The sequence below is a fragment of the Lithobates pipiens genome, unplaced genomic scaffold, assembly GCF_037356315.1.
Source record: "Lithobates pipiens isolate NorthernLeopardFrog02 unplaced genomic scaffold, aLitPip1_a1.2 Scaffold_30, whole genome shotgun sequence".
NCBI classification, from domain to species: domain Eukaryota; kingdom Metazoa; phylum Chordata; class Amphibia; order Anura; family Ranidae; genus Lithobates; species Lithobates pipiens.
In genome coordinates this window covers 5,708,609-5,729,229 of record NW_027507791.1, presented here as the reverse complement: position 1 = coordinate 5,729,229, position 20,621 = coordinate 5,708,609, and the positions used below count along the sequence as shown (strand labels likewise).

At 45.2% G+C, this 20,621-nt stretch overlaps 1 protein-coding gene across 1 annotated transcript; it reads right to left on the bottom strand.

The window, feature by feature from the left end:
• Window positions 1-9,217: 9,217 nt before the first annotated feature.
• On the bottom strand, window positions 9,218-20,593 carry FKBP3 (FKBP prolyl isomerase 3). The gene is made up of 7 exons (XM_077463556.1): window positions 20,427-20,593; window positions 18,769-18,870; window positions 15,254-15,358; window positions 14,311-14,446; window positions 11,399-11,466; window positions 11,168-11,265; window positions 9,218-9,362 (listed from the first exon to the last, which is right to left on the bottom strand). The coding sequence occupies exons 1-7, from the start codon at window positions 20,538-20,540 to the stop codon at window positions 9,308-9,310; spliced, it is 678 nt and encodes a 225-aa protein (XP_077319682.1). The 5' UTR covers window positions 20,541-20,593; the 3' UTR covers window positions 9,218-9,307.
• Window positions 20,594-20,621: the final 28 nt, after the last annotated feature.

Sequence of the window (20,621 nt, the reverse complement as noted above, 5' to 3'; positions counted from 1 at the left end):
CTCATGTTTTGTGTATCTATAAATGGACTAGAGATGCATTGTATCACACTGCCCTTGTAGAGATGGCAGCCTATTCCACTAGCTCCTTGTCAGTTACTCCTTCAGTAGCCCCACCATCGTGCACAGAGGACTCACCAGAATTATTCAAACAGTATCAATTACATGCTGCTGGATCATGTGCAGCAATTTGAAGGCTCCAATGTTGATTCCCAGGCTGAGGAAGGGTGTAACATGAGCGTAGAGGAGGTGCCACAGGACAAAACTGGCAGTCCTGTTCCCCCAGCTGCAGCATACTGCCAAGTTTGCTCCAGTGGTGGCAAGGAGGGAGGGGGATGAGGTCACTGACTGTACTTGAGTGCCTGAGAGGAGGAGGCACAACGCCAAGGCAGGATGTTCTCCAGGTGGGACGCTTAAGGGCAACCACCCTATAGAATCTCACCACAGAGCTCAGCAGGTGCAGGGTGCTAATGACTTGCAAAAGTTCTTTTTTTTTTTCTTTGGGGGGGCTTATTTTTACCACGTTTGCTGCAGAGCACACCATTGCTGTCCAACTTGTATCTGAAGCGGATCAAGTGTGGCCAGAACAGCAGCTGCTTGGGCACCACATGCTTGACCAAACAATGCTGAAAAACAATGATGCTCCTCATCTGGGATCTCAAACCCTACTATACCGCCAATTCTCAAAACATTCACTGAGAGGAATGAAGGTATAGCAATAGGTGCCTTAAGTACTTACAGCCAATCTGCTAGCAGCACGCCACCAGTTAAATTCAGCAGGCAAATATCTCTACCCCAGTTGCTGAATAAAGAAATTCTGTCCCAGCCATCCTTAGCTTGGTCAAATTGCTAGCACTGCAACTGCAGCATTTTCAGCTGGTAGATTCTGTCCCTTTTTTTCGTGAATTTGTGGAATGGGCTGTACCATAGTGGCAGGTTCCATTTTTTCACATAAGGCCATTCCTGCTCTCTGCCTTTCACATGACTGTAATGTTTTGGCCTCATTAGACAGGGTGGTCAGCAGCAAGGTTCACATTACCACTGACTTATGGTCCAGCAGGAATGGGCTGGGACGTTGCATTCCTTCACAGCACACTGGGTAACTCTGCTGGCAGCTGGGAAGGATGCAGGACAGGGTTCAGTAGTGTTGGAGCTTGTTCCATCACCACACCTCCAAAGCTGGTGCTGATTCTGCCACAGCTCTCTACACCACCTCTTCTTCCTCTATGGCCTCTTCTGCAGAATTGGCATCTGAACCAGAAGTGCTCTGTAAATGTTCAAAAGGCTACGCAAGCAGTCAGGCTGAAAGATGCCATGCGGTGCTTCAGTTGGTCTGCCTAGGACAGGAGCTACACTGGAGCAGAGATTGTCGGCTCTGCAGGGGCAGGCTCAGAAGTGGTTGATGCCACAGCAGCTTGAGCCAGGAATGGTGGTATGCGACAATGGCACCAACCTTCTCTCTGCCCTTGGACAGGGACACTTTGCCCATGTTCGGTACACGTCCTGAATTTGGTGGTGCAGTGTTTCTTGACCAAGTACCCAGGCTTATAAGATCATCTGAGGCAAGCCAGAAAAGTCTGGTCATTTTCTGCTGGTCATACAATGCCAGTGCTCGGCTGGCTGACATTAAACATGCCCACCAGGTGGAACGCAACCTTTGCAATGCTGCAGCAGCTGCACGCAGCAGAGGACCATAAATGAGTACCTATGCGAGTATTGCACCAGGATCAGGGGAGCTTGGCTTCTCTTTGCCATGCCAGTGGTTTCTGATCAAGGAGGCATGCACTGTCCTGTCACCATTTGAGGTGGCCACAAGGATGGTGAGCAGCAACAATGCATGCATCAGTGACACTGTCCCTCTAGTCCTCCTGCTAGAGCACACGCTTTGTGGAATAATGGACAGGGCACTTGAGGCAGAACAGTGGGAGGAAAAGGAGGACTTCCTTTCCCCTCAAGGCCCCCTCTTAGGTAGATGGCATTCCTGTGGGGTCACTAAACACACGGGAGGATTGTGTCAGCATGGATGTAGAAGATAACACTCGGCAGTCTTCAGGTCCCAGAAACCCAAGGAATTCTACATGGCTGGGAGGAGTCAGTTCTGGATAATGTCATCCTTGGTGACGCAGAGTCTAATGCCACTGCAAAAGTGTGCTGCATGGCCTCCCTGATTCTACAAAGCCTGCAAATTGACCATAGGATCTGTGGTATCAAGGAGAGGTATCATTAATGGCTGGAAAACCACCTTGATCCATGTTACAAGGGTTAGGTTGCAGAAATCGTCCTGCCTTCCTAGAGGGAGCAGAGGATGAAATATCTTCAGGAGGCCTTGAAGAAAAGTGTGTGCAACGCATTTCCTGGTGCTGGACAATGGTTTTTCTAAAGCTTCATGTGGTCAGAGGAGGAGCCGTGGAGAAGGTGGCTGGCTGATGCCTTAAAACAATTTTTCAGCGCCAAGGTCTGAGAGGTTCAAGCAACCATTGCCAACATCTGCATTATATGGGCCAGGAATATCTAGGGGCAACAGTAGACTTGGACACCTTTCCAACAGGGCATCCACTGGCTCCTGAGGATGGACCACTGGCCAGAACTGGCTCAATATGCGATCGAGCTACTGGCCTGTCCTACATCCAGCATGTTTTCTGAATGCACATTCCATGCTGCTGGAGGGTTTGTGATGGATCAAAGAGTGTGCCTGTCCACAGACTCTGTAGATAGGCTCATATTTATAAAAATGAATCAGTCCTGGATTAGCCACGATCAAGCCCCTTATGCTGATGTAACTGAATTTGGTATGGATCTGGGGATCTCTTGAAGACTCTCTTATTCCTCCGGAATCTTGATAATGGCTTCCAACAATAATTTTGGTTTAGGGCACCAGGGACATGCAATTGCAATTTTTGAAATAATATTTAATAGCAGGGCCCATTCCTGTGCCCAACAAGAGTAACTTTGAGGAGGAGTTGGTGTTCTGGCACCACCTAAGGCCCAATTTTTCTGCAGAGTATATAGAGAAGTGTGTGTGTATACATTTACATTCATTTTGTGGGGGAATTGGCTCGTGGGGATCACCTTTTCTGAATGCCAGTCAGAAAAAGACACTTTCTTAATCTGGTGGATACCAGGTTTATTTGCAGGAGGTTTGTAAAGTAAAAACAAACAGTAAATTAAATCCTTGCCATCCGGTGCTAACTAGACAAATAGTCTACTCTCTATACAGTGTGGGGCTGGTCCCCGTCACCCACGAAACATACGTAAAAGCAATCACTTTTTTTAGTCTAACAGCTAGAGCTCCTCTCACTCAGGTTCCTTCCTGAGTCTCCAAAACCAGCCCCTGCTGTGCTCTATTCCTGGATAATTAAAGTCCAGCTGACGGACTCCAGCAGACGCGAACATCTGGACCGGAACCCAGCCTGCCACAGAGGCTGGAAAAACCGGGCTGGATTTTGGTTTAGTCCCTTACAATGGCACGAATGCGAGGTGAAATGTACCTATTATGTATCTCACATTGCATACCATCACTATCTCTCTATATTGCAATTCAGAGTTATATAGTGTAGTTAGTGTGTATGTAATACAGTGCAGGGTCTAATATAGTCTATTGAAGTGGTTAAGAGGAACCCTATGACAGAATCTAGAAAAAGGCAATGTACCCCATATCCCGGGGGCGGCGCATGGTTCCAGATTCCGATAAGCCCCCTGCCCACAGACCCACAACCACTGGGCAAGGATTGTGGGGATGAGGCCCTTGTGCCCATCGACAAGGTGCTTTGGGTAGGACCCTAAAGGGCAAGCGGCCTGGTATGGTTTGGTGGGGTGTGCTGTGCTTGCTTATTCCCCCCCCCCCCCCCACATTGATACATGTCCCCTGGGGGCAGTATCCAGGTCCCCAAACACTTTATGGCAATAACATGCATATAAGCCTGCAAAATTGATACTTGATTTTTCACATTAATTTCTCAGACTTTAATAGTGTTCACACAATTTTTTTTTTTTTTTTTTTTTGTCTGTTCTGGTTCAAACTGAACTGGGGGGGGGGGGGGGGGTTTGGCTCCTTCTTAACAGCGATATTGGAACCAATTCAATCATATGGTTTGTAGTGTACATAGATTAATTATTCCTGAACTTTGTTTTATTTCATGGTTACTGTGAATGTGTATCAATGCAGAGCATGTGATCTCTGCTTGGATTAATTGAATGAGTTTAGCAAAATTGTAAATATTGCAGAATAAACAGTCTCATGCTACCTATCTAAGCACCATTTCATGTTGAATAAACTAAATGACTAATGTATCTAAATAGAAAACTATCCATAGTTTTTTTTTTTTTTGTTTTAACACTCAAAGCATTTTATAAAAAAAAAAAAAAAAAAAAATCAGATTTAACCACCTCCATACCAGGCCTCTGTCATAACGTCTGCAGGAACACTCTGTCCCTTTGGATGGGCGCCATATGTCATCCTGAGCTTCTCACTGCTCCTCAGGGCCTGTAGTGTGCTCCTTGGGACCCAGTCCATCCCAGATCAGTGTAAAAGGCCACAAAAAAAAAAAAAATCAGCTCTTTACCATTTTGTCTGGCCACAGAATGTCAACAAACAGCAGTAACAAGCTCGCCTCTTCACACACTAATTGTGTGGGAGGAGATTGCGGTAAAAGCTCGTTACCGCCTACAGTGTACACCAAACACACCAATTGGGGGGCCCACAATAAAGGGGACCTAGCACAGCTGGGTAAACTGCAGCCCATGAGTGTGATATTAGCCCAATAGCATTATACTATTCCTGCAGCTGGCACCACTATAGAGACCAGTAGACCCTCTCCTTAATGCTCTAGGATGGTGGGTCAGCAAGCCCAGACAGAGATCTACAAGTCATCTGGCCACTAATCCCTGTTTTATGCAATCTGTTTTTCAAAGATTTGAAAATATTAGGATCGGGCCTGTGTGAAAGGCCTCTTTCACACGGGGCGGATCAGTAATGATCCGCCCCGTGAAGATCCGCTCGCTCAGAGGGGATCGCTCCGTTGTCCCCGCTGAGCCGGCTGCAGACAGGGCGGTCTCCGCACACTGTGCAGGGACCGCCCTGTCAGATCTCCGCTCTCCTCTATGGGGATCGGACGAGCACGGACCGTCTGTCCGTGTTCGTCCGATCCGCTCTGCAGACGAATAGAAAAATAGGATTTTCCTCCGTCTGCAGAATCGGACTGTTGCGGAGGCGGACGAAATCGGGTGTCTGCGGATGCTCATCCGCAGACACCCGCTATCCCATAGGGATGAATGTATGTCCATATTTCATCCGCAAACGGATGGATGAAATACGGACATATCATCCGCATGTGTGAAAGGGGCCAAAGGGCCTTTGAAACAACACTCCACCCCATGTCCCAATTGATTTTCTGCATGTTCATCTTGTTCCATGAGCTTCTGTTAGATATAAGTGGCCATTTTGACACACATACAGGTATGGGCCACTTATCACCCATAAACCCCCATTGATAAATACCATACAGCCAATGATACACACAGGGTTTTAGGAAAGTAAAGCTGGATACACATTATAGTTGTTTGATTTACCTTCAACTAATATAATACAAGGACCTGCCCAATTGCATAGTGTTTAGGTTTAACCTCAAATTATATGGTTTTGGTAAATCTAAAGGGGGAAAAAAAATAAAATAAATGTACAGTGCCTTGTGAAAGTATTCGGCCCCCTTGAACTTTTCAACCTTTTGCCACATTTCAGGCTTCAAACATAAAGATATAACATTTTTATTTTTTGTGAAGAATCACCAACAAGTGGGACACAATTGTGAAGTGGAACGAAATCTATTGGATTTTTGAAACTTTTTTTTAACTAATAAAAAAATGAAAAGTGGGGTGTGCAAAATTATTCGCCCCCCTTGCGTTAATACTTTGTAGAGCCACCTTTTGCTGCGATTACAGCTGCAAGTCGCTTGGGGTATGTCTCTATCAGTTTTGCACATCGAGAGACTGAAATTCTTGCCCATTCTTCCTTGCAAAACAGCTTGAGCTCAGTGAGGTTGGATGGAGAGTGTTTGTGAACAGCAGTTTTCAGCTCTTTCCACAGATTCTCGATTGGATTCAGGTCTGGACTTTGACTTGGCCATTCTAACACCTGGATACGTTTATTTGTGAACCATTCCTTTGTAGATTTTGCTGTATGTTTGGGATCATTGTCTTGTTGGAAGATAAATCTCAGTCCCAGTTTCAGGTCTTTTGCAGTCGCCAACAGGTTTTCATCCAGAATGGTCCTGTATTTGGCTGCATCCATCTTCCCCTCAATTTTAACCATCTTTCCTGTCCCTGCTGAAGAAAAGCAGGCCCAAACCATGATGCTGCCACCACCATGTTTGACAGTGGGGATGGTGTGTTGAGGGTGATGAGCTGTGTTGCTTTTACGCCAAACATATTGTTTTGCATTGTTGGCAAAAAGTTCGATTTTGGTTTCATCTGACCAGAGCACCTTCTTCCACATGTTTGGTGTGTCTCCCAGGTGGCTTGTGGCAAACTTTAGACGATACTTTTTATGGATATTTTTGAGAAATGGCTTTCTTCTTGCCACTCTTCCATAAAGGCCAGATTTGTGCAGTGTACGACTGATTGTTGTCCTATGGACAGACTCTCCCACCTCAGCTGTAGTTCTCTGCAGTTCATCCAGAGTGATCATGGGCATCTTGGCTGCATCTCTGATCAGTCTTCTTATCTGAGCTGAAAGTTTAGAGGGACGGCCAGGTCTTGGTAGATTTGCAGTGGTCTGATACTCCTTCCATTTCAAAATGATCACTTGCACAGTGCTCCTTGGGATGTTTAAAGCTTGGGAAATCTTTTTGTATCCAAATCCGGCTTTAAACTTCTCCACAACAGTATTACGGACCTGCCTGGTGTGTTCCTTGGTCTTCATGATGCTTTCTGCGCTTTCAACAGAACCCTGAGACTATCACAGAGCAGGTGCATTTATACAGAGACTTGATTACACACAGGTGGATTCTATTTATCACCATCAGTCATTTAGGACAACATTGGATCATTCAGAGATCCTCACTGAACTTCTGGAGTGAGTTTGCTGCACTGAAAGTAAAGGGGCTGAATAATTTTGCACGCACCACTTTTCAGTTTATTTGCTAAAAAAAGTTTAAAATATCCAATAGATTTTGTTCCACTTGATAGTGATTCTTCACAAAAAAAAATAAAAATGTTATATCTTTATGTTTGAAGCCTGAAATGTGGCAAAAGGTTGAAAAGTTCAACGGGGCCGAATACTTTCACAAGGCACTGTACTTGTATAAAATGTATACTTCAATAGCAAACCAAACACAATGCAATTCTGCTGCAATTGTCTTGCAGTAAACCAAGCCTTTTAAAAGTTACATGAAGATTGTAGCCTGAAAAGGCACAGACTGCATTTTGGGTGACAAGGGCATCCCATTCCTGAATCTGCTGGCACTTTGTGACATGCTCAATCAAAACAGCAAGGTGGAATGCTTACGTGAAAGTGGTTTTGCATCAATCTTTCTTATTGGGTCCCCATCAGCACTCCTGCCCCCTATAACAAGCAGCTTGCTGTGGACACATCCAAGCAGTCTCGCTCCTGAGCTTCTGTGTCCATTCACATACAGAGCATGGCACAGCCCTGCACCCAGCTCTCTCATTGGTGGTTTTTGACAGTAGCAGGAGCCAATGAGGAACAAGAGACCAGAGAGGCACTGCCCTCGTGTACTTTGCCCGATCGAGATGGGGTACAGGTAAGAATTAGGGGGGGCTGCAACACGCCATTTTTTTTTAACTTTGAGGCTGGGTTCACTTCACTTGTCTGATGACAGACATTGCATGCGATTTGCACCACATTGCCTTGTAGATCACGTGCAATGTCTGGTGCAAATGCAATTTTAGTCATATAGCTTATATGACTGAAATTTCATTGCACAGTGGTGCAGGAACCTTTTTTTGGACTGCACTGGATTTGGATCACATGGGTGTTCACACCTATATGTCGGGGGGGGGGGGTTGTCCAACTTTACATTCACAGATTTCAGTGTGAACCATGGTGCCATGAGGTAACCAGCGCTGGTTCCTGCATCAAACCCATACTCTGGCATAAAATGACCGAAGGCAAAAAAAACCTTGAGCCTTCACCACCACTATACTTGGCATAGTTACTTAAACATGTCTACATGTGATCAAAAAAAAAAAAAAAAGACAATATCTTAATAGAATAAACCTTCTGCCTTTTACATTAGGCCAGGTATCCTTAAGCTACGGCCCTCCAGCTGTTGCAAAACTACACATCCCATGTGGCATTGTAAAACTCCGACATTCACAGACAAGATGGGAATTGTAGTTCCTGAACAACTAGAGGGCCATAGTTTGAAGACCCCTGCAAGCGCTTGCTGACCACCCCACATATGTACTGCAGGATGGTGGCTTACAGGTGAAAAAAATAAAAATAAAAAATAAAATCGCATAATTGTAGGTTTGTTTACTTCTGGATTTGTGGTGTGCTGCTACCGACCAGCTCCTGCTGTGATTGGACACAGCAGGAGCCAATCAGCGGGCCCACTGATCATTCTGGACAGAGGCAGAACGATGGTTGTTCTGTGACAAGGGAAGATAGAGAGCCTGCATTTCTGATAAGCACTCCCTAGGGACACATTTAACGCTTTGATCACCCCTGACAACGCCTTCCCTGATAGTGTCATTAGTACAGTGACCATGAATATTTTCAAGCACTGATCACTGTATTCGTGTCACTGGTCCCCAAAAAGTGTCACTTATAGTGGGACTGCAACATTGCATCAGACACTAAGGTGCTGATCATCATTAATAGTAAAAAAAAAAAAAAAAAGGCATAGTTTGTAGCTAATATATAATATTATTGTGTATAATAACTTATGCACAAACCAATTTTTTTACTTTTTTTTTTACCAAAAACACATAGCAGAAAACACTGGCCTAAATTAATGAAGAAATCTTTTTTTAATTTATTTTTTATTGGTAGTTTTATAGCAAAATGTAAAAAAAAAAAAATATTTTTCTTCAAAATTGTCAGTTTATAGCGCAAATAAAAAATTGCAGAAGTGATCAAATACCACCAAAACAAAGCTCCATTTGTGTGGGGGGAAAAAAACAAACAAACACATTGTGTAGTGTCCCATGACCGTGCAAATCTTCCAGAGCTGAAGTGGTTAATAAACAAACAACCAAAAGATCAATGTGTCCAGTTTATTTACATGGTAGCAGAGGTGTAAACAAAGCATTTATTCTTCACATTCTGGTAGCTGAAGATCACAGATGTTTTTCAGTTGATGTCAACCAGTTCTACTTCAAAAAACAGCTTGGCATTGGGTGGGATTCTGAGTAACGTAGTTAAGGAAACCATATTATTTCCTTAGCCAGTTTAGAAAATGGACCAGAACAGCCTAGAAGGGAAGCAAAGAGATTGACCAACAACAAAGATGCCAGCGATATTCACCATTCTCAGAATTACAGAAATATTTGCACCTCTTTACACTATATTGTCAAAAGTATTGGGACACCTGCCTATTCTTTAAAGCGGGAGTCCACCGGGACTCCGCGGTTTTTTAAAAGCCAGCAGCTGCTGACTTTTAAAATAGTGACTTACCTGTCCAGCGTGCCCGCGATGTCGGCACCCGAAGCCGATCTCTAGGTCGCCTGTCGGGTCCTGCCGCCGCCATCTTGGGTATGGGAATCAGGAAATGGAGCCTTTCGGGTTCATTTCCCGGTTCCCTACTGCACATGCGCGAATCGCGCTGCGCAATAAGGACGCTCCCCGCTGCCTCTGGGATCTGTGTGTTTCCCAGCAGGGCACTTGCGGGAAGGGGCAGGCACTTGCGGAAAGGGGCGTAAGTTACACCCCTTTCCGCAGAGAGCTATCCCGGAAGTGGGTGCAGTTACCTGGATTATCCAGGTAACTGCACCCCCCCCCCCCCTGAAAGGTGCCGATTGTGGCACCGGAGGGGGGGAGGGTTCCGATAAGCGGAAGGTCCACTTTAGGGTGGACCTCCGCTTTAATTTGTATATATACACACCACACACACAAACTTTAATGGCATCCCAGTCTTAGTCCGTAGGGTTCAATATTGAGTTGGCCCACCCTATGCAGCTATAACAGCTTCAACTCTTCTGGGAAGGCTGTCCACAAGGTTTATGAGTGTGTCTATATGGGAACATTCGACCATGCTACCAGAAGTGCAGTTCCATACTGTGCATGCACAAGTTGTGTCCCAGCAGACAGTGTGACGGAACAGGAAGCGCAGACTCCCATGGGAGTCTATACCCGGAAGTGGGTGCAATTACCTGCACCCCCCTTTCCCCTGAAAGGTGTCAAATGTAACAACGGAGGGGGGGGTTTCAAAAAGCAGAGGTTCAATTTGTGTGAACCTCTACTTTAAGCTAGAGCTATAGAGATCAGCTGCTTCCCCCTTTATACTTACCTGAGCCACATCTCCATCCAGCAATGTGCATGAGAGCGGTGGTTCTCCCAATTCTCTCTACTCTCTACTACGCTGCAGCGAGAGCGAGCGAGCGCGCGCGCGCGAGAGCGAACTTCCACTCTGGGCCCTTTTTATATTCATGCAAATCTTGTGTATCCCATCAATCACATTTCCGAGAGATATGCCAAGCCACACTGAATGGACAATGTCCATTCGGAGGAGTGCGACTTGGGAGTGAGCCAGCTGGAGTGCCAATAGCAAGAGGCTTGCTATTGGGGGCACTCAGCAGGGAGGAGGAGCCATAACCACTGGCAGGGGACCAATAATAATAATAATAATAATAATAATAAAAAAAAAAAAAAAAAAAAGGATAGGGGCTGCTCTATGCAAAACCATTGCACACAGCAGGTATGTACAACAGGGGTTTTTGTTTTTTAATTACTACTTTAAAATCACTTTAAAGGTTGTAGTGCGATTAAACCTGAGAAGAAAAGTTTAAATAACTCCCTACCTGCATTTACCCATAGGCAAGGCTGACATTCACCAGTCCTTCTCATTGGACCCTGGTAAGAAGCCACACGAACCCAAATCTTTTTTTTTACCTTTTTTCTTCAGGGGGTGGGGGCTGCAGAATACTGTCTAAAGTAAGAGTATGATGCTTTTGGGTGTTATGACTTTAAAAGAAAAATCGATAAAAAGGATACTTGGCGTCAGGTTGACCCCTCCTGCCATAGGCCCATTCAGACTCGATTTCAAGTTGAGCTTTTTCACCTTTGCTCATGGTGAGAAGAGCTTCATCCCACTGTAAAAAATAAAAATAAAAAATTATGAACATATTTCTTGTACTTTTTTCACCCAGCTTATACGGACCGCTAACAAGGTTATATAGGCCTCATACTAAATCAGATATATTCTGTACAGGCGTAGGTACTTACACCTCTAATGACTCTGCCAAGACCGACTTTAAAGGTCAAGGGCTTGGTACCTCTCTTCTTCTTTGCACCTGACAAAAAATAAATAAATGAAATCAGTGAATTAGGTGTACCACGAGGCTTAGAAGATCCATGGCTATGCAAATGGCATGCAACTAGAAACAAAGCGCTCCAGGTTAGCAAAGAGAAAGCAAATTCTAGTACAAATTAATGTATACAGTTCCTCAGCAGGTCACAGATTTTTTAAAGGTGCGTTCCCGGCCGAATTTTTATTTTATTTTTTTAGCTGTTGACTTTTAATAAAAGGACACTTACCTGTCCAGCGAGACCACGATGTCGGCCTCCCGAGGCCGACCCATCTATCGAATCAGCTGCCTGCGCCTCCATCTTAACGAAGGTAAACAGGCAGTGGAGCCTTGCGGCTTCACTGCCCGTTTCCTACTGCACATGCATGCGGTGCTTTGTGAATGGCCCCGTTTTTTTCTGGGACACGTCCCAGAAGGCAACGGGGCAGCTTGCCGAAGAGGCGGAAGCGCCACGGAATAGGCAGATTAGGAAGACTGCCTAGCAACAGCGGTTTCAGGCAAGTTAAAATTATTTTAGTTTTTACATTTTAATATTAATGCATATTTTAGGGTGGCCCTCCAACTTTCACATGGACAATAAACCACCTAGCCTACTGGGCACTTTCACCCCCTACCTGCCCAGGCCAATTCTCAACACCATTGCACTTTGAAAGACAACTATGCAGTCATGCAACACCATACACATGTGAAAAAAAAAAAATCCCCCCCCCCCCCACAGTTTTTTGGTGGTACTTAACTGGTTCCCGACCGGCTCATTTTTATGGGGGCAGAATGCCACCCCTGCGTGAAACCTCATACGAGTATGGGTTACCTTTAAGAGCCGGAGGCACGCTCCCTGGTGCACAGTCCTATCCCTGTACAGTTAGAACATGTTTAACACCTTGCTCGCCACCTAGTGTTAACCTCTTCCCTGCCAGTGACATTTATACAGTAATCAGTGCATATTTATAGCACTGATTGCTGTATAAATGTCAATGGTCCCAAAAGTGTCCGATCTGTCCGTCGCAGTATCCCTAAAAATTGAAGATCACTGCCATTACTAGTAAAAAGAAATGGGCATAAAAATCTTTCCAATAGTCTGGAGACACTAACTTTACCAATCAATATATGCCTATTGTGATTTTTATTTTTTTACCAAAAATATGTACAATACATATCGGCCTAAATGGATAAATACATTTTTTATTTAATTTTTTTAAATTGTGGGATATTATAGCAAAAAGTAAAAACGTATTTTTCAAAATTGTCGTTCTTTATTAATAGTGCAAAAAATACATCACAGAGGAGGGGGTGTTGAGAAATGCAAATTTTGTTTGAGTACAGCGTCGCATGTCAGTTAAAGCGATGCAGTGCCAAATGGTGAAAAAAGTGCTCTGGTCAGGGAGGGGTAAAACCTTCCGGGGCTGAAGTGGTTAATCAGCATTGGGGCTTTTATTTTATTTAGCAAAAAAAAAAAAAAAAAAAAAAAAAAAAAAAAAGAACAAACTTGTACGCAAGTTAACTTCTTCACTGATGGGCACAAATAATCAGTGCCCTGTTCATCACTGTAGAGGTCTCGCCCGGTCATCAATAACCGGCAATGCCCGTTTACACTGCGATGAGCTGTGATTGGACACAGCTGATCACATGGTAAAGAGCTGCTATGATTAGCTCATAACCCAGATTTGTGATCAGCTGCGTCTGAAGGATACAGCGATCATAGGATCTCTGCTGATGGGCACGCAGGAAGCGCAATCACAGGATGATGTCAATAGACGTCCTCCCAGAAGTGTGCGATAGTCCTGTAGCTGTCACTCAGCTATAGCAGGGTTGGGAAGAGGTTTAGACTAGTCTGCCCCCCTGCCTTTAGGGTGTGTCTGATCCCTGCTGTTGTGGTTCCTTCACTTGCTCCCATGTCGATGTGTCAGGAGGAACCATAAAGTACAGAGGGGGCCAGGCATGCGACACACGCGGACATGTCAGATGCTAATATTCTTAAGGTAGCAGTAGCTGAAGAACAAATGGTCATGAAGCAGGCAGCGGGAGAAGCACATTTGTTTTTTAACAGGAACTTTAACATTCAGAAGCATCCAAAAATCACACAAAAAAAATAAGCCTATTTAAGGGTGGAAGTGACATTGTGACTTTGCTTCCGCTCTGCAATGGTATGGGGACAGGTGGGGGACATCTTACCCTCACTCGTCGCCAAACGTAACAGGAGAAAGGACCCAAAAAAAAAAAAAAAAAAAAAAAAAAAAGCAAAATGAAGGCCAGGCGGTGGATTCAAGTGTTTAACCCAAAATATAAAACCAAGATCCTGTTCCTTTAAGGCGTGAATAACAGACAATTTAACATAAAAGGAAATTCAGCGGAGTGCAACCTAAAAAATATGTTGCTGCACTTCATGCATTACTGACAAAGATGCTCCATCCGAAACCAGAGCTGGGGTTTAAACACAACCGTTGCTGAAAAGTCACAATTACAGAGCAGGAACAATGGCCAGTTCACACCATAGAAATGCAGTCCGGATGCTTTTTTGCATGCGCGTTTGATGCGTTCCAGTGCAACCCCCCCCCCCCCCTTTTTAAATGAAGTGTGCTCCAGTGCATTTTTTGATGCATCTTACAGTGTTCCAGTACAGTCCAGTGCAGGAAAATGCAGCATTCTGTACTTTTTCTTCCCCCTGGAACACACTGGAAATGCAAGCACTGGTGTGAAGTAGCGCCCTCCCACTTTCCATGTGTTTTTAATGCAGAAAAAAAATGCATTGTACTGCATGTGGTGCCAACTGGCCCTAAAATAAATCCATGTCTTCAAATTGACACTTAAATCATACAAAGGGCTTCTTACTTGCTGGTATATTGCTGTCAAACACGGTTCCATCCGCCAAAGTCCCAGTGTACCAACAATGCACAGTGTCTCCTTTCTTTGGAAAGTTGGTCTTGTCTCCCTTCTTCAGAGTGGACTTTGTGTACTTGGGGGGACCCTAAAACAAAAAGTACTATCTGAATACAGTTTATCAATAGGAAGCAATTTGATGTGTGCACCTGGAAAGACCCTTGGAAATTAAGCAAAAAAAAAAAAAAAAAAAAAAGTATATTTATTCAAAATCTGCAATTAAAGTGCACTATGTAAAAATATGCTGCCCATTTATTCATGTGTAAGCTCTGCGTCAGAGCTTACACAGGGTTAATGCGGTTACCCTCTTCATTATGTGACTCTGGCAAATGGACACTGCATGAATGATGGTAGGTGGTCATATGCACCCTAAACCGAAGTGTACATAAAATATTTATCAGCAGCTGGTTGTAAAATCAGAAGGTTATTTTATCTTAATGCGTTCTATGAATTAACATAAAAAGCCTTCTGTGTGCAACAGCCTCCCCAGCAGCCCCTAATACTTACCTGAGCCCCATCTCTGCCCAGCGATGTCAACGAGTAACTCAGCTGTCCAGAACTCTCCCTCACGGTTGGCTGAGATAGCAGCGACACCATTGGCTCCTGTAGCTGTCAAAGTCAGTTAGCCAATCAGGAAAGGGGAGACGGGGCCAAACCGGGGATCCATGTCTGAATGGACACAGGGAGCTGTGACTCAGCTCAGGTGCCCCCATAGCAAGTGGCTTGCTGTAGGGACACTCGACAGGAGGAAGGGGGCAGCAAAGAGGGACCCAAAAAGAACAGGGCTGCTCTGCAAATTCACTGCAACAGAGCAGGCAAGTAGAACAGGTTTCTTGTTTTTTTACAAAAAACAAAAACACTTTAAAATGGCTTTAAAAACAGATCCAAAACCTACCTCATCAACCACCTCTATCTTGGTTTCAGCTTGCTTTTCATCATCAACTTTAAGATCTTTTACTTGTCTTGTCAGACCTTCAGCGCCATCTGTTCCCTTGAAACGCTGGAAGAAGATAGCACACAGTTCAGAGTGACTAAGGTTTCTTTTATTTATTATTTTTTTTTTTTTTTTAAAACAACAAAAGACAAAACACAATAAAAAAAAAAAAAAAAAAAAAAACAACACATACTTGCCTCCACTGTGCAGCTCGTTTTGCACAGAAAGGTCCCGAACCTGGTCTTCTGGGGTCCCCTGTCTCCTCCCAACATCAGATAACCACCTGGAAGCAGTGCTTACTAGTGGATTACCTTGTGGGCACGTTCCCAAGTCCAGCATTCGGCGTCCGTAGAGGCCATATGCAGGACTCGGCCCGCCAACCGGGTCATTGGATTTGCTGCACTGCTATCAAGCAGTCCAATTAAGAGCCGAGAACCCTGGGCAGAGAGACAGAGCATCCTAGTGGGTCAAGTTCCAGGGCTCAGGTAAGTAAAAACGGGGGAAGAAGAATGGTCACTGCCAGGTTTTTTTTTTCACTTTAATGTATAGGATGTAGAATTCTGGACTGTAACGTATGCCATCTGTCAACGAGTATTCATGTTTCAGACGATGCATGCAAGTAATGCTTTTCCTGTCATCTCAGAGGATTTATGAAATGTAACCCAATCCTAAAATTCAACTGCATGCTATTCAATGGATTTATAAAGGTTTGCGACGCAGGGGGAGAAACACACTGTAATAGGGGTGTTGAATGTAATCGCAGCATCGATGCATCGCAATTCAGACGTTCTTGATGCTGCGAGTCGGCTGAATCGATGGGGGGGGGGGGGGGGGAGGGGGGGAGCATAAGGAGAGGCTTCACTGGAGGCACCAGAATGTGAAAAAACCCAAACCCCACCCCCCCCCCCCCCAAAAAAAAAAAACACTGAGCAGCATGGAGGGGGAATCAACTGACGCAGAGTTGGTGAGTGCCAGTGTCCGATCAGCTACCCACACCCGCCCCCCCGCCCCGCCTTTGATCTGAAGAAAAACAGTTTCTGACTGCGTGAATTTTGGGATAAAATGTTCAACCATGCGCACTTGCGCAGTAACCGAGATGCACTGTGGAACTAAATCATGTACATGAGAACTAATCAAATCAGATCATTAAACTAGTGAAAATGCGCAAACCCCCCCCCCCCCCCCCATTATGTAAATGAAAATTTTAGGTGCAAGTCCTCACCTTGAGCACACAGAGTGGAGAATGTGGATTTAGGTCGACCATACACTGTTTGCATGTTGGCCAATTCCTGCAGAATAGCATGAAATGCAAGTGAAAGGTGGCCCGATCATCAGAAAAGTCAAGTGAAAAATTGAAGGAGCTGGGTAGAAAAATTGCAGACAGATCAGTGACTGCATTCTATCAAATATAATCACTGTTCATGTATTCAGACAGTTGTGGACGCTGTGGAGAAATCTAAACATGTATGGCGGAATGCACCAAAAATGTTCACCCCTTAGGTTCACTTAGGCCTGCGTACAGTCATGTAGTGCAAGTTCTTTTTTTTTCTTTGCTTAGGCCAAGTGTAACATGTATGGCTCCAAGGAGACCATTAACTTCCTCCAGGAATGGCTTAAACTTGGAGGGGGTCACTTCTGCCCCTTCACCACCCTCCTCTTCCGATCTGTCATCGGAAGGTGCAGGGGATTGTTTTTCCATGCTAGATGGACCCTCAGACAGTTTCTACCACTGGGTCAGAAAGTGACAAAGTTCCTTCTTTACAGAGGCAACAAAGTCATCACACAGGGAAGGAGAGTCCTCTTTTACTAAAGTAGTAATAACAGTACTGCATAAGGCTTTTTCCCAATCTTCTCCCATCTTGGCCTTGCATGAGGGGCATTTCTAATTTTCCCCCAGTCAGAGCTTTTCGCCTGAGAGAAAATACAAAAAAGGGAAAAAAAATAAAATAAAAAAAGGCCGGAACCCCAGGAAAGGAAACAGGCACACTTGGTTAACTGCCCCCTACCCAAGCCTTGCTGGTGACTGTCCCCACCCCTGCAGACGGCATATCCTCCATACCGGGTGTGCAGCTTTCAACTTGTGGCTTCGCAAGCTGCTTCTGGACTCCCATAGTGCTGCTGCCCCGGACCAAAAGTGAAAATAGGCACCAGCTCCTGCCCCCTCCCCCTGCACCGACCCCCGGAAATGACGCTGGGTGCTGACCCACTCATAGGAGAGTCACTTCCGGCACGGCCAAGATTCTACTTGGCCTCCGCAAAAATGGCAGTGGGGCACATGCAGCCGCCTTTTCTGGAAGCCTGGAGCAGGGTCACCGTACCACACGGCTCTCCCTGAGCACCTAGGAGAGAGAGGAGCCTGGAGGAAGGAGGAGTTTCCTATGGTCCAGTGGGGGAGGGGAGTCACCCTCTCCCAGGTGCTGTCCGGAAAGACACTTTGGGAAAATCAGTACACATACCTTTTCTGAAGCCGATCCAACCTGAACTCCAGCAGCGGAAGCTTTGCAGAGGTCAGAGGACACGGCAACAACGGCTGTGAAATCAATGGGAAGTGACGTCACCCATAGTGTTACTATGGGGCTTCCGTTGCTGGACATGTCCTCTGCTCCCGCCTCCACAGCACAGTGTGAGATCGCGTAGGGCGAATCGCTTGCAGACAAGGTGTGTGTGTATATATATATATATATATTTCTTCTTTACAGGGCTAGATAGGTTAGTGTTAGATCTTGGGTTTCTGTAGATGTTTTAGTTTTAGCCTGGATTTCCACTTTAAAGTGGTTGTAAACCCTCCATATAACCAATGAAGTGACTGGCCTCAGGTGATACACAGATGAAAAATCCTCCTACATAAGTTAACCAGTCTATCTGCAGTCTTCTCTACCTTCAAAGTGCAGAATTATAAAGCTTGTCTGAGAGTTCAGAAATAAAAAGGGGCAAAGAGCTGACGTTACACTCTATAAAGCTCAATAAGGAGAGCTCCGAGATCAGACTGGTGGCAAGGGACGCACCCAAGTCACACAGCGCACAGGAACAGAGCTAAGGCTGTCAATCAGCTGGAGGCCCCCCTCGGTCACCATTTTTCTCTTGGTGTCAGGTAAACTTGTTACAAGTTATTTATGCCAATCGCAGAAAGAAGCAGCAGACAAAAGTGACACTTGACGATCTTCACTTGACAAATACACTTTGCTCAGATTTCATGTCTGAGGTTTACAACAACTTTGGCTTGAACCCTCGGTTTTCTTTTTTACATGTATTGTCTGAGATTGTACTGTATGATGTAGTATCCTTCAATCACAACACCTGAACTCAATATGGAGGTGTGTCCACCTACTTCTGGCTAGATATAAAAATAGCTATGATGGTCAGGGGTTCAGACTTTTGGGTCACACAGTGTATACACTCCTTAGTTTGCAGTGGGAATTATGAATTTCTATCTCACAGCTTAATGAATCCCGTGTTATCAACATTTCAAAACCTACCTTTGTTTCAAATAATTTGTTATAGGCTGTGATGAGATGATCCTTATTGGCTGTTTTTGCTACATTTTTGACATTTCCAAGCAACTTGTGTTCTGCCAGGAACTAGAATTGAGAGAAAACATGGACACGCTGTAATACTGAGGGTACAAAACTGCTACACACAATGAAAGGGACATTCAAACCCTGGATTCAGAAGCAAAACTTTTTTTTCTTCTTTAGGAACATCAAAAAAACTAAAAATCGCTGTACGGATTTACTGCTATTTGTACAATTGTGTCCCCGGTCCCTCCTGATCCCTCTTAGGAGAAGTTTCAGTGCTGCTTCCTCCCACCCATAGTTATGATAGGTTGCTTACTTGGCCAATAAGAATTTGTGTAAGGTCGTAGGGGGCTGACAAGACTTATTACTAGAAGAAAGTGGTGGAGGTCTGACTGTTCAGTAGGGTTGGTATTTTCTAGCAGAGGGCAATAAGAGCTGCAGCAGGTAAGTGACCTCACTTTATACCTGCTACATGACTTTTTCCATTAAAAAGGCATAATCTAACTTTGGCAAAAAAAAAATAAAAAAAAATGTACAGTAATAAAGGATGAGCTTAATCGCCTGTCTGAATGAGACCTTAAGGCCCCTTTCACACTGAGGCGCTAAAGTGCTAAAAATAGAACCTGCAAAGCGCCCTGAAAGAGCCACTCAGTGCACTCCAGTGTAAAAGTCCCGATGGCTTTCACACTGGAGCGGTGAGCTTGCAGGACGGTCAAAAAAGTCCTGAAAGAGCATTGTAGGAGCGGTGTATTTACCGCTTCTAAAGCGCCCCTTCCCATTGAAAATAACGGGGCAGCGCTCCAAACCCGCTTGCAAAGCGCCACTGCAGCGGCGATTTGAACCCTTTTTCGGCCGCTAGTGGGGGTTAAAACTGCCCCGCTAATGGTAAATATAGTGCCGCTTTACTGCCAGCACGCTGAGCACCCCAGTGTGAAAGTAGCCTTAGTAAATAGAACAAGGACTGCTGTATATACTTCTGACCTCTGCAAAATCCCAGAGCCTGCCTTCTGTGCACTGCTAAACCTGAGCCCCACCTTATGTGCGCTGCAAAACCCAAGCCTCACTATGCGCCGCAAAACCCCCGCCTTCTGTGCACTGCAAACTCCCAAGCCCCACCTTCTTTGCACTGCAGAATTCCCGAGCCCCACCTTCTTTGCACTGCAAGCCCCCCAGCTTCTTTGCGCTGCAAACTCCTGAGCCCCACCTGTGCACTGCAAAATCCCTGAGCTCTGCCTTCTATGTGCTGCAGAATTCCCCCCCCCCCCAGCTTCTTTGCACTGCAAACTCCTGAGCCCTGCAACTCCCAACTTTTGTACACTGCAAAATCCCCAAGCCCCGCCTTCTGTGTACTGCAAAACCCCGCATACACTGCAAACTCCCGAGCCCCACCTTTCTCTACGCTGCAAACAACCGAGCATTGCTCTTTGTACATCTCTCGCTCTCTCAAATTTTAACCACCCCCCACTGTTCGCACAACTTTTCTACACCCACCAATCCTATGCTCTGAAATTCTGATCTTCAGAGTTAAGATATGTATACAGATAGGAGGATGGGGGAGGGGGCCGTGCGCTGGATGGAGGGCTCTATGGTGCTGCGATGAATTTTCTCCCCCCACATACCGACTCCGATGAGTGCTGCTGCAGGAAGACGATCACGTCCTTCTTCGATAAATCGTCGTTATGAAGTTGCTCCTCGCTCCACTCTCGGCTCGGTTCCCCGTTTACGACAGCCATGACATGTGCTTTTGCTTATGACTCCGCCCCCCAGAAAGAAACTTTTTCAATGGCCAGGAGACCGGAAGTCCGCGTCACGTG

What these genes read in the sequence shown, in the direction of transcription:
- FKBP3 (XM_077463556.1), bottom strand. Translation starts at nt 20,540, where the DNA reads ATGGCTGTCGTAAACGGGGAACCGAGCCGAGAGTGGAGCGAGGAGCAA. An exon ending in TGACAGCAATATACCAGCAA is followed by an intron (nt 11,467 to 14,310) that starts GTAAGAAGCCCT and finishes ATTTTTTGTCAG; the next exon opens with GTGCAAAGAAGAAGAGAGGT. An exon ending in AGGGGTCAACCTGACGCCAA is followed by an intron (nt 9,363 to 11,167) that starts GTATCCTTTTTA and finishes TACGTTACTCAG; the next exon opens with AATCCCACCCAATGCCAAGC.